The 12,065-nt window shown below is 47.2% G+C and overlaps 6 protein-coding genes; 3 read left to right on the top strand and 3 right to left on the bottom strand.

Annotated features, from left to right (window-relative positions):
- Positions 1–101: 101 nt before the first annotated feature.
- Positions 102–883, bottom strand: FFUJ_07777 (related to acyl-coenzyme A:6-aminopenicillanic-acid-acyltransferase precursor; the record flags this gene model as incomplete). XM_023578067.1 has 2 exons in its annotated part: positions 102–827; positions 881–883. 2 exons carry the CDS (start codon positions 881–883, stop codon positions 102–104), a joined length of 729 nt encoding a protein of 242 aa, XP_023431496.1.
- Positions 884–1,369: 486 nt separating this feature from the next.
- FFUJ_07776 (related to Acyl-coenzyme A:6-aminopenicillanic-acid-acyltransferase 40 kDa form) lies at positions 1,370–2,515 on the bottom strand (the record flags this gene model as incomplete). XM_023578066.1 has 2 exons in its annotated part: positions 1,370–2,413; positions 2,480–2,515. 2 exons carry the CDS (start codon positions 2,513–2,515, stop codon positions 1,370–1,372), a joined length of 1,080 nt encoding a protein of 359 aa, XP_023431029.1.
- A 626-nt stretch (positions 2,516–3,141) lies between these two features.
- On the top strand, positions 3,142–4,341 carry FFUJ_07775 (uncharacterized protein; the record flags this gene model as incomplete). Its single annotated transcript, XM_023578065.1, has 1 exon — positions 3,142–4,341. One exon carries the CDS (start codon positions 3,142–3,144, stop codon positions 4,339–4,341), a length of 1,200 nt encoding a protein of 399 aa, XP_023431028.1.
- A 573-nt stretch (positions 4,342–4,914) lies between these two features.
- FFUJ_07774 (related to TRI15-putative transcription factor) lies at positions 4,915–5,680 on the top strand (the record flags this gene model as incomplete). XM_023578064.1 has 2 exons in its annotated part: positions 4,915–4,991; positions 5,056–5,680. 2 exons carry the CDS (start codon positions 4,915–4,917, stop codon positions 5,678–5,680), a joined length of 702 nt encoding a protein of 233 aa, XP_023431027.1.
- A 544-nt stretch (positions 5,681–6,224) lies between these two features.
- Positions 6,225–6,944, bottom strand: FFUJ_07773 (uncharacterized protein; the record flags this gene model as incomplete). The annotated part of the gene is made up of 1 exon (XM_023578063.1): positions 6,225–6,944. One exon carries the CDS (start codon positions 6,942–6,944, stop codon positions 6,225–6,227), a length of 720 nt encoding a protein of 239 aa, XP_023431026.1.
- A 958-nt stretch (positions 6,945–7,902) lies between these two features.
- FFUJ_07772 (related to nik-1 protein (Os-1p protein)) lies at positions 7,903–11,600 on the top strand (the record flags this gene model as incomplete). XM_023578062.1 has 3 exons in its annotated part: positions 7,903–7,979; positions 8,036–10,930; positions 10,988–11,600. The coding sequence occupies 3 exons, from the start codon at positions 7,903–7,905 to the stop codon at positions 11,598–11,600; spliced, it is 3,585 nt and encodes a 1,194-aa protein (XP_023431025.1).
- Between the last annotated feature and the right edge of the window lie 465 nt (positions 11,601–12,065).

Raw genomic sequence — 12,065 nt, 5'->3', positions numbered from 1 at the left:
AGAAGACACTCAAAAACTCCATGCGCCGCGCTGATACCCCTAAGCGTACATTTCTGTGACATTCCTCTTCCAAATACTTGAAGCCCAGTTCGGTTTCTTTTCTACCGCAAGAAATGGAGCACCAGCCAACAAAACAGGAAGAATATCAAGACGCCCGCAAAGAAGATCCATTTGTCCTCCTTTGCCCGTCGTTCTACCATACGGATCGTATCGCCGCTTACGCCAAGGGTGTTGGCGACGTTGTAGAGTCGCTTCTGGGTGCTCTTGAGCATCTCCCGTTGTTGGCCTAGATCGCCCAGTACAGCCTGTCCGCGCGCAATGTAGTCATCCAACGCTTGGTTTGTGTTTGCGAAGAAGTTCTGCTCCCTGAATGCGTGTGCCTCACGCATCTCGTCTGGTGAGCCGGTTGTCAAGGCGCTGGCTTGAGGTGGGTGTCGAGGCTGGAATGCAGAGTGCGTGTTTGTTGTTGTAGCGTTCGCATAAGGGTTCTCGGGTGTAGCATTATACGGTCTTCGGCCAAGAAGTTCTGTGCGATTGGCCTGGTGTTGGGCATCATCACGAACTTTCTTCAGCGAATCGACTTGAGTTCGAAAGTCGGAGAGATCTTCGCGGAACCTCTTTACTCGCTCAAAGCCCTCTTCTTGCTTCTTGGGAACGATCTCCTGACGGGCGAGGGATTGGTATTCATCGAGGGTCTTGGTGAAGGAAGCGATTGAGGCGGACACGTTGCCAATTTCGGAGGGAGATGCTTGAGGTTTGCTGTTGAGGTTGGAGAGCTCTGCGCGGAGAGACTTGCTTTGCCGCAAGGCGGAGTTGTAGGCGATGTTCTCAGTTTGGCGTCAGCGGGTACACAGTTGGAAGTTTGTTCAATCTAGCTTACCATGGCGACGGACTTGAGGGAATAAGCTTGAGGTGTCGAGCAATGCAACGACAACTTTCACCATGATTTCTAGGTGTTCGGATACATGATAAGGCCAGATCTCGCGGAACGGATTAATGACACACCGTCTAAGACAGTCCAAAGCAGGCCACCCTGCATCCTCTGGGCATCCATCTGGAGTAAAGGGGCAAGACTTAGATCAGAAAGCTTTACATTATTTTTCTATGATTTTAATCTTATGCGCTTTCTATAAGTTCCTCTTAATAAACTCTATGCCCATAAGCTCTCGCTGTTCCATGGCAGGAATGCATCGGCGTTTTCACTTAAAGTTAGCCACAACCTTGACCTTATAATGCCACAGTTTTGCAAGGTTCAAAACTGAATTTAATCTCATCAGATGACTTTAACTACTTTTCAGGAATGAAAATAGGGAAATAATAATGTTTTTCCTTCATTTCGATTACAAGGCTTATGATTATGCTCTTCCGCCTAAGCTAAGCCTGGTGATAGTTCAATTCTCTCAGTCCAATTCGTCGGCCTCCCCATAGTCACAATCGCTTTTCTCTTGGCCAAGTCCATGTTAATGGTGAAGAGTGTTGCTTTGCCGTTTCCGGGTGAGAATTGATCGCGGTTGATTGCTGTTGGATACCCTTGCTCATCTTTGAAGAAGTCAAAGAATGAAGAATGGTCGATGGTCAAACTCGCCAATCTCTCATCAAGAAGCTGGGCGATGCGCTTGATGCGGTCCGTAGAATCTGGTATCCAGCCGGGCTCATCTACTCCGGGATGGTCAAGTAGTAGATGGTTCGTATGAATAAGTGTTCCGTTGCCGTCAAAGTTGATCTCTTTAATCCCTATGCTGGTGCATTCTAAGCCTATAGCTTCAGAAGGATCTGACACGAGAATATGACCACTGCCAGCCGTACCCAGTTCATAAAGCTTATCGGCTGCTTCGTGAGCCGAATGCGACTCTAAAGCTGTTCGCAGGGCGAGATGGATGGGAAGTTTGGTGTTATCAACGCCTCGAGCTCGGATAGCGTTTAGACAGGTTCCTACACCAGAGGAGTTGATGCCAATCTTGCCAATTACACCCCCTTCAGTCACCATGGAGATATCAGGAATATCTGTCCCAGGCTGGGAAATATGACAGACGAATAGATTAGGTGCCTGTTCAGGCTGCCAATCCCAGTTCTGCGCAAGGAGAACCTCCCCGTTAGGCTGACGATACGCAGCACTCGTGCAGCCATCGGTCTGGATAGGTGCACTCGGGACTCGGGTATATAAGCCAAATGTGATCTCTGTTCGAACATTGAGAGCAACGATATCAACTAGCTCGAAGCCAGCGCCGTCTGCTAAGCCTTGGAGCTCCTCAACATAGCGTGGAGATAGTTTCCGCAGAGGTTGGATGTATTGTTGAGCCTCTTGACGTACTGTTTCCCAGTTCATGGCGCATGATTCTTGGAAAAGATCTTTGTAAAAGGCGATGGACCCAACAACCCTATCTTTCGCAGCTGTGCCATGTCGATGGCCGATCTGTATTTGAATAATAAGTCAGTCTCTTAGCTTAGATTAGGGTATTCCAAGAATCAAGTTCTTTACCTCATAAGGCGTGCCAGAGCAATGGACTTCTAGCATGGTGAGTTGTTTACAGAGAATGAATTGATAGTGTCGGAGTTAGAAGTGAGCCCGCTCCCTTACCCCAACACGAGGATTATATAACCATCAATGCCGTGTTTCCAATCAAGAGTGGGGGTTAGCTCAAGTAATATTACAGATATCCTAGAGATCCTTTGACGTATTCGATCACTCTTTCTAGCACAGCATTGCATATGGAGTTGACGTGATCGTCGTGATTTTGCAAGGCTAATCTTTTGAGATTTGTATAAGTGTACTCCCATGGATGCAGCGCAACATAGTCGAACTTAGTAATTGCATACAAGAAGATTGCTGGCAAACTAAATTCAAAGTCCTCGTACTATCACAGGTTGGAGCATTAGATGCCAACTTCAGAGTTCGGAGGGTTATAGCGGTTTGGCTCGGCCGAGTCTGCCGATAACAGGCACTTTGGGTGGACACCACAAAAGCTAATGATAAATCATGATTGGAGGTCTGATGAACCTCTTATTAATCCCGGTACCCATCTCCGTTATGTAGCTTCGGATGCGACCCGACCTCAAAATAGCCAAACCTGAAAATCTCAGTAACAACAATACTGGGCTTCCTCTATTAGACTTATCGAAGTTTGAAGACTTACAATCAAGATGGGAGACTTGCCACATTTGAGTGATCATATTGGGAAGTTCAGCTTATCATCTATTCACCCGGCTGATCCAGCGTACACTCCGCTTCTCTATCGGCTCCGCGAAGAAACCTTCCAGAACCGAACAACGCAAGTCAGACATGGCTCATATCTCAGACGCTTTACTCGAGATACTTCTTTCAATACAGCTGAAGCTATCAAGGAAAACTCTGGGATCGATCTCAACAATTTCATGCGCCGGTATGGATTGACTGGCTGCGTTGTCGTTCAGAATGGAGCCATCAAGCTCGAAGAATACAGGCACGGAAACTCTCAAGCATCTCGTAACGACGTTCAGTCAGTCACGAAGTCGTTTGTTGCAACAGCTCTGGCCATTGCGCAACAAGAAGGAAAACTATCTGTTGACGACTCAGTATCTCGCCATGTCGAAGAACTGAAAGGAACTGCTTGGGCAGACGTGCCACTTCTTGCTCTATCCAGCATGTCTTCAGGGGTAGTTGAACAATCAGAAGAAGAGCGACCCGCAGATGTGCCGAATCCCATGTATGCCACTGAGCTGTATCCCCAAACGGATCCCGAAGCTGTTATCAACTGGCTCAAGACGTCGAGGAAAGTGGCTGAGCCTTGGGAAGAGTTTCACTACTACAACCCAAACTATTATGTGCTGTCGACGGCGATCTCACGTGCAACTGGAGAACCTCTGAATGAATACATCTCGCGCACGATATGGGATCCTGCTGGAATGCAATACGATGGGTACATACGAACAACAGGCGCAGGACACGTGGACGGTCACGGAGGTCTCTCGATAACTTTGACAGATATGGCACGCTTCGGATGTTTTATTCTCGAAAGTTTCAGAGACGAAGGGAAAGGCCCCAATGTACCACCTGGTTGGTTCCAAGACATTTCTGATGCTAAGAACAGTGTTGGGGCCAGAGCTCTTCAACCGGATAACTTTGTCTCCAACTTTGGCTACGAAAGTGGTTGGTGGACGACAGGCAGGGGGGGCAAGGAGTATAAAATGGGAGACGATGGTGCGTTTGCGGCGATTGGTATGTATGGCCAGTCTATTTACGTAGTTCCAAAGTTGGACGCCGTGATCGCTATTCAATCTGGGTACCCGGAGCATGAGTTGGACTTATTCACGAAAAACGCAGAATTGGCCACTGCGATACTCAAGGTACTGAGGGAACGGTGATATGTTATAAAAGTTAGACAGAACTAAGTTTGTTCCATTGAGGCATCTCACACTTTGCCTTTAGTATATTGTCTCTTAAACATCATAAGGTTTACGTTTCATAACAGTAGCCTATCATGCTGAGCAGCATGGTAGAACGTCTGACCGTTTTATCTTTAACTTAAAGTTGTGATCTGTCAGTAAAAGTTAGCTCTCCTGCTCTGCTCCTCTCGTTGGCTTCTGATACCCGTGCTGTTCGGAGCCATCATGATGTTCATGACTTATTGTCTTGGCCTGACCACAAGATGATTTTGATCGACTTTCTAAAAAGTTATACCAGTTCATGTCGTAGTCAAAGGTTTCAGGAGTGACTATAAGAGGCACTCTTTGAACATCTGGGCTGAGAAATTCCTTCTTCCTTTATAATCTCTCAGGAAACCCCAAACCCAAGTCAAGTGTACCATAGACAATTTGGACAACTGCTGCTCTTATTCTTTTTTCTTTGTTCTCTGTACCCTTTTATTTCTAAAATAAAGAGACATCTCCAAAGAACAACCCGAACTTGTATCTCCAAGTCTTCACCATTCTCCCAACATGCAACTTGGCAAGCCTTGGTGCAGCACATGCTGCATCAACTTCAATACTTTTGAGGAGCACCGGGAACACTCAAAGTCTGAAGAACAGCAAGTTCTATATCTTCTCCTCGCTATATCACATACGCTAACCGACCTTTAGTGTTTTCAAGATCCAAATTCGACATAGTGGCCCATCTATTCCTCGTTATGTCGTGGAGAAAGCCATGGAAAACTGGGATCGAGTCAAGGAATCATGGAATGAGCCGTCGCAAGAAAGTACAGGAGATTGGTCAGAGGTCTGTGAGGTAGAGACTCCAGAATTTGACGAAGAACTCTGCCTCTTTTGCCGCCACACGAGCTCGAACTTTGACAATAACATGGCTCACATGAAGGCATGCCATGGCTTCACCATCCCAACCCAGAAAAGTCAGGACATTGAGCCTATATCTTTTGTAAGATGCCTTCGTAGCATCATATTCGACTGCTACGAATGTATATTTTGCGGCAAGCAACGCCGCACGTTGGAAGGGATTCAACATCACATGGTTGCCAAGAACCACTGTCATTTTCAGATGACATGCGAGATTTCGAGATTCTGTAAGGAGGAAGAAAGATTTGATGCTCAAGAAACCCGAGAAAGCCATGATACTCAGCTTGTACGACCAGCTCAGGCTTCCCATAACGACGGGACTATCATTCAGCGTCCCCGGCTGCAACGCATGCCGAAGTTTCTAGGATGTGAGAGCACCGGAGACGGCCATCATATGTACGAAGAGGAGCAATGAGAATGCTGTGTTTTTGGGTAACTAGCACGCGACTGTCACCAAGGTGGAAAGAATGGCAGAGGATCATGCTGAGGTGAATTAACGACCACATACAGCTTTCCACGAAATGACCTGAAAGGCGAAGCATTGGCCCGGGCTTTCTAACGTTCATTCTGAGATAACTTCCTTGCTGAGAGAGCAACGAACGGACGATCTTATGGCTCATCTGAATGGCATCGGTGAACTCTGAGAAAGAGTCGCAGAACATACGGTTGTAGTTTGAAGCAAATGTTGGATTGGACAGAGTTTAGTATTGATTTATTCGATTATTTAGTTTCTTGTTTTAAGTTACATATATCTTGTGATCTTGTCGTTTTAAGAACATACTGCATCTATACACAAAAAACTATTATTCACTCCATTTATCACTATGGCGTCTCGACGGAGATCTTCTCTATTTCCTTATGAGAGCGCCAAATGAAAATTTACACATTTCGCGGTCAAGCATAGTATGAAGCCAAGGTCATTCTTGTCGGCACTTTGACTTATGAAGGATATAAATTAACTAAAGAATAAAAGGAATAAAGCGAGCTGTTCGTGCATGCCAACTTTCCCAATCCTTCCCGAAGGCCCCCTTGAGCATCTTCTCCTCTTCAGATACTCTGGTCCACACTCCAAACATGATACCTGATATAGTGAAAGGAAGCAATCTTATAGCCCAGGAACAGAAGATCTCATAGATATTGGGAGGAACCCAGCAGCTCAAAACACCATCCAGTCTACCAAGCAGCGCCACGTTGGATATCATAAGAATAGCAAACCCAGTATAACTTGGGTGTTGGAGATATTGATAAATACCGGTAGTTTTCAGTCGATCTGGCTCTTTCAGAGCAAATGTGAAGTTTTTGCCCAGTGATGCATATGGTACCAAACGTAGAGGAATACCGGCACAGAGGATTAGAGCTAGAGGAATCGTAGTTGCAGCAGACCATGTAACCAGGTCTGGATTGAGCCCATTTTCAATTCCATGATGAATAAGAGATCGAGGGATATTGGGGTGGCGCAAAGCCAGGCTAGCAGTGTGCAGTGATAGCAGCCCAAGAGGGGCCAAGACGACCTTTGTAGCGTGCTTTGTCGTCAAAAACAGCCACCGAACTGAGTCGCCCGTTGATGGTGCTGAATGTTCGCTGGGATTGGGAGGAGATAGAGCCAGGTAGGTTCCGTAAGTTGAACCTAGGATGGCTGCTGCTAGAGAAGCCTGAGATAGGGAGAATTGAAGAGCCATTGTGATCTCAGTGGAAGTTAGGTCTGAACGAGAAATCCGAGCTTGCACTTTTGCGATATATGAGGTTAGAATAGGCTTCCTTCAGCCATAGGAGAGATGCCGATCAATGATGCAAAAGCTCAACCGAGGTTCAGTCTAAAACATCGGAAGCTAGCAGTTTCACGTGACACACATTCAAATGACGAAAGGTGTTTGATCTTGTCGAACTGGTTAACAGAGGCAATGCCGTTGACAGAAGCCTGCGAGAGAGTCGATTACATGGTGATAGGGTGTCTATGCTCCGTTACGCAGTCATGCAAACATACTTTCGTATCTTGTACTCGGTACACACAAAGCCAAATAGCGTGGCGATCCGAATGTTTCTACGGAGTGAGCCACAGCCACAGCCACTGGACAGGGGTCTGATCTCAGTTTCTTCTCAGGCGGTAGTTATATGTCAACGCCAAACCCCGTTGGCTAACCGCGATGGTAGCGTTTTGTTTCTTGACAGTTGACGGACAACAGTAATTATTTGTTGTTATACGAAAAGATTCTAGAAACGGTAGTCATCTGATCGGGAGAAACGGCAGCACAGACGGGTGAACCTGTTTCAATCAACAGCCCGTATCGTGGCTTTCTAAACGGAGGAGCAGCCACCAATCCAAAGCTGAAGACATGAACTAAAGGGAGTGACTATGACATGATTCTCCACTTGGACTGAGACTCGCGTCCCCAGCTCAACCGCAGATTTGTCGATCGCCGCTTTTGTGGCGATTCTAGCATAATCGCCGAGTCTAGACTCTAGACTCTAGACTCACCCTAGCTAAACTCTACCTCCCGGTCTTCGGCGTTTCGCCTCTAGGGGCAAGCCCAAGGAACCCAGCCTTCAATGCTCTTCTTCCGTCTTTAACAAATGGTGAGAATGACCGTTGGGAGATACCCTTGAAGATTCTTTTCGAATGTGCACGCACTGCTGAGAATGGCCAGCCCAGCTCGTGTAAAGGTGCCCAAGAAAAGCATCGTTTCTGAGGCTACTCGGGAGCGCGAGACGTTCAGGTAACGAGGCAATTTCATCCTAGAAATATTGAGTTATGTTACTGAGATCTAATTAGGTACGACGACTCGCTTTTCACCAATGTGCGCTTCAACGATACTGGATTGCCTGTTCCGAGCAATGAGCTCTCCACATGTCCCGATGTCATATTGACGGCTCTGGCTCGTCTAGCAGCTTCTCAAACTGGTGCAGCGCGCGCAATGATCTCATTGTTTGATCAGACTCATCAGTATATCATCGCGGAAGCTTCATCGATAACCCCATTGATTCCAAGCTTGGGACCGGACGGTCACCCGGAAACTCTTTGGCATTGTGGAACTGCAATCCCGCGATCACATAGTGCTTGTGAAAGCACGTTATGTTCCGATGAAATTCAATCAGATGAATCTGGACCAAGGGTCAACCACGACTTGCCCGTCATTGTAGTTGATGATGTTACTCTCGATCCCGAGTACTCAACTAAACCGTACTGTCGACCTGGAGGCGCCGCAAGATTTTACGCTGCAGTTCCAATTCGCACAGATCGAGGTGTCAATATTGGAGTTATCTGCGTAATCCATACCGAACCTTCGTTGCCATGGGAGGATAGACATTCAAGACTTATGAGAGAGCTTTCAAGAGCCGTGACAGAACATCTCGAGACCATCAGCCTGAGAAGCCACCAACGAAGGAGCGAAAGAAAGAGCTGGGGTTTGACAAGTTTTGTTGAGGGGAACACAGCACCTCTGAGCCAAGTCTCCTCTACCGGACGAGAGTATGCAGAGCATGAGACGAGAGGTGACGGTATTGCCAGGTCTACAAGGCCAAGAATCGACGACTTGCAGCAAGCTTTGGGAGGAATGAGTGTCAGAAACTCGATTGCCACAGCCGACCCCCAAACGACAAACGCTCTTCACACCAAAGAGGTTATCGTGTGCGCTCCTCAGGCCAGATCGAAGTTTGCCCATGACCCAAGTCAGCTCCTGGAAACTCCAAAGCAAATCTTCTCAAAAGCAGCCTCAATTGTCAAGGATTCTATTGAGACTGATGGGTGTTTGTTCCTCAATGCAGACATGCTGGAATTTTCAAGTGCAGGCTCTTCCACAGAATGGATAGACGAGGACCTGGCGACTCGACGACCTTCAACATTCAGTTACAATGAGAGTGAGGATGCCTACACAACTGTCTCTTCTGATGAACGCCTTAGACCCTCTTGTCAGGCACTCGGCTCCTCCGAACATGGGGCAGCTCGTATTGCTCTCCCACAAGCTCTTCTCGCCAGGATGATTCGACAATACCCCAGGGGCCATGTGTTCAACTACGACACCGATGGAAATCTACTCCAAGACGAACTGCCTGATGATTCGACTCGTCATCAACAAAACAACAATGACTGGGGAAACTTACATAACAGACAAGACCACAGGTTTCGAGTTCAGCAGAGAGAAGCAAGTATTCTCCTCGAAACGTTCCCTGGTGCTCGAAGTATTGCATTCGTTCCTGTCTGGGACCTGAGGAAGAAACGATGGTCTGCTGGTGGCTTTATTCACACTTACAATATCAAGCGTACATTCACAATCGACCTCGACTTGAGTTATCTCAGAGCTCTTGGTATGCTCGCAGCGGCCGAGGCTTTCAAACTGGAAACCCTAGCTGCCGACAAGGCCAAGACTGATGCCCTTGGCTCACTGTCTCATGAGTTGAGATCACCGCTTCATGGTGCTGTTCTGAGCGTTGAGTTGCTTAACGATACAGAACTGACTATTCCACAACAAAACATTGTTAGGACCATTGAAACATGCTGCCGAACGCTGTCCGATACGATAGACCATTTACTTGAATATTCCAAGGTTAACAAGGCTTTGCCTCAAGAAGCGACTCGAGAGACCCAGGCAGACGGAAGTGGTATCAACAGATCCTCGTCCGTTAGCATAGGCTCGAAGCCGTCAAGAAAGGTCGTGCAGCTAGATGTTCTGGCCGAAGAGGTTCTAGAGAGTGTCTACGCTGGATTCAATTTTCAACAGGTCTCCCTTGCCCAGTCATCTAGCCAAACACCTCGACGACCTGGCCACACATCTATCCGCCGAATGGACACCATGCAAGCTATGGAGGAGCTTCAAGCTCCATCGAAGAAGACAGGGAATCTGTCAACGAAGATCGGAGACGTCGACGTTTTCCTGGTCATCGACTCACGACCATCGTGGGGTTTCTACACCCAGCCAGGTCCCGTGCGTCGGATTATCATGAACCTCTTCGGCAACTCGCTCAAGTACACGCAATGTGGAATCATCAAGGTCTCTTTAGAGCAAACCAGCGCTTTTGGTGCTGATGATAATGACTGCTGGGTAACCATCAAAGTCTCCGACACAGGCGTGGGCATTAGCGAAGACTTTCTGCAAAACGGTTTGTTCAAACCGTTCTCGCAAGAGAATCACTTGTCACCTGGCACAGGCCTTGGACTTAGTTTCGTAAAGCAGATGACTGCACAGTTTGGAGGTCACATCTCTGTCGACAGCCGAGTTGGCGTCGGTACTACAGTGACAGTGAGACTACCGATGAAGCTTGGTGACGACTGCCATCACAATGTCTGTGAGATTCGGCAACGAGAAGAAGAGTTCGACGCGCAGACAGAAAAGCTTCGAGGGCTTCGGGTCAAACTGGTTGATTTCAACAAAGACTCCGTTGCAGGAGGCGGTTCCGCACAAAGAACGATTGAATCCCCTGACCAACTTGTGCAGGATTTGTGCAAGGAATGGTTAAACATGCAGGTCAACACCACCTCGGAGACACCTTGCTTCATGCCAGATCTCGCAATTTGGTCTGAGGAGGGGTTTGAAAGACCCAGTGTTCCGCAGGAGGCAGTCCCGGATATTCCAAACATTGTGCTCTGTGCCAATGCTGTTACTGCCCATCAGTATGCGACTGGCACAAAGACAGTACCACGCCCCGGAGTTTTCGAGTTCATCTCACAGCCGTAAGTAACATTCCATGATGCACCATATGCCGTGCTCTAGGCTAACCATAAATCAAGACTCGGTCCTCGAAAGCTTGCCAAAGCATGTTCACTAGCCTTGTATCGCTGGACAGTCATGCAAACATCTCCCCAATCTCCAACATCAGCATCAACAGAGCCCGAATCTTTGAGCATCGTCACCAGCACTGCTCCTTCGCTAACAAACCCAAGCTCACCCTTCCCCGCGAGCGAAGATGAAACTCCAACGCAGCCAAAAAGCTATTTCAGAGCATCCGAGTTCCTTCTCGTTGACGACAATTTTATCAACCTCAAGATCCTCTCCTCATACATGAAGAAGCTCAAACAGCCATATCAAACAGCTTCAGACGGTTTAGAAGCCGTCACAGCCTATGAGGCAGACCCTGGACGATATAGTTGTATCTTGATGGATATTTCGATGCCGGTCATGGATGGGTTTGAAGCAACGAGGAGGATTCGTGCTTTTGAGTCACAACAGGGGTTGAGGCCTGCTCTGATACTTGCTTTGACAGGGCTGGCTTCTGAAGAGGCGCAGAGAGAGGCTACTGTCAGCGGATTAGATTTGTTCTTGACGAAGCCTGTGAGGTTGAAGGAGTTGGGACCCATTTTAAGAGCCAAGGGTGTCCTGGAGGAGGAGTCGAACTTGGGCTGAGTATCATGATCTATAGGAAGAAAAATAAGGTGCATGGAATCTTCAAGAACTAATTACTACGGGACAAAATAATGGATAGATAGAAAATAATTATGTTAATGGGATAAGCCGAATGTGTTGTGAAGATGGAGGGAGAGGTAGGTGGCATCGATTGATATCATGAGTTTTGGTTCGAAAGCCAATGTTTTTGGTTCAAGAAACAACCTCAAGGTAGATGTGTAGGAAGTGCAACTTTTGTATAAAGTAATGTTTGAGTGGTACTTCGGAATAGTTCTTGAGCCTACGTATATTATATTCACATTGTAGACGATGGAAGAAAGTCGATAGATGAACCCCCTATCAACTTCATCGTTCCTACAAGGCCACCCCCAATCTTGATGAAGCCCCAAAACGTCTAGACTCGTCTTCTATCATGGACATGGAGTAGCGAGAGTTGAGAATTATATATATTAGGTATCAACAAAA

Source organism: Fusarium fujikuroi, chromosome FFUJ_chr05, assembly GCF_900079805.1.
Source record: "Fusarium fujikuroi IMI 58289 draft genome, chromosome FFUJ_chr05".
Taxonomy (NCBI): Eukaryota; Fungi; Ascomycota; class Sordariomycetes; order Hypocreales; family Nectriaceae; genus Fusarium; species Fusarium fujikuroi.
This window is presented reverse-complemented; position numbering and strand designations above follow the sequence as displayed.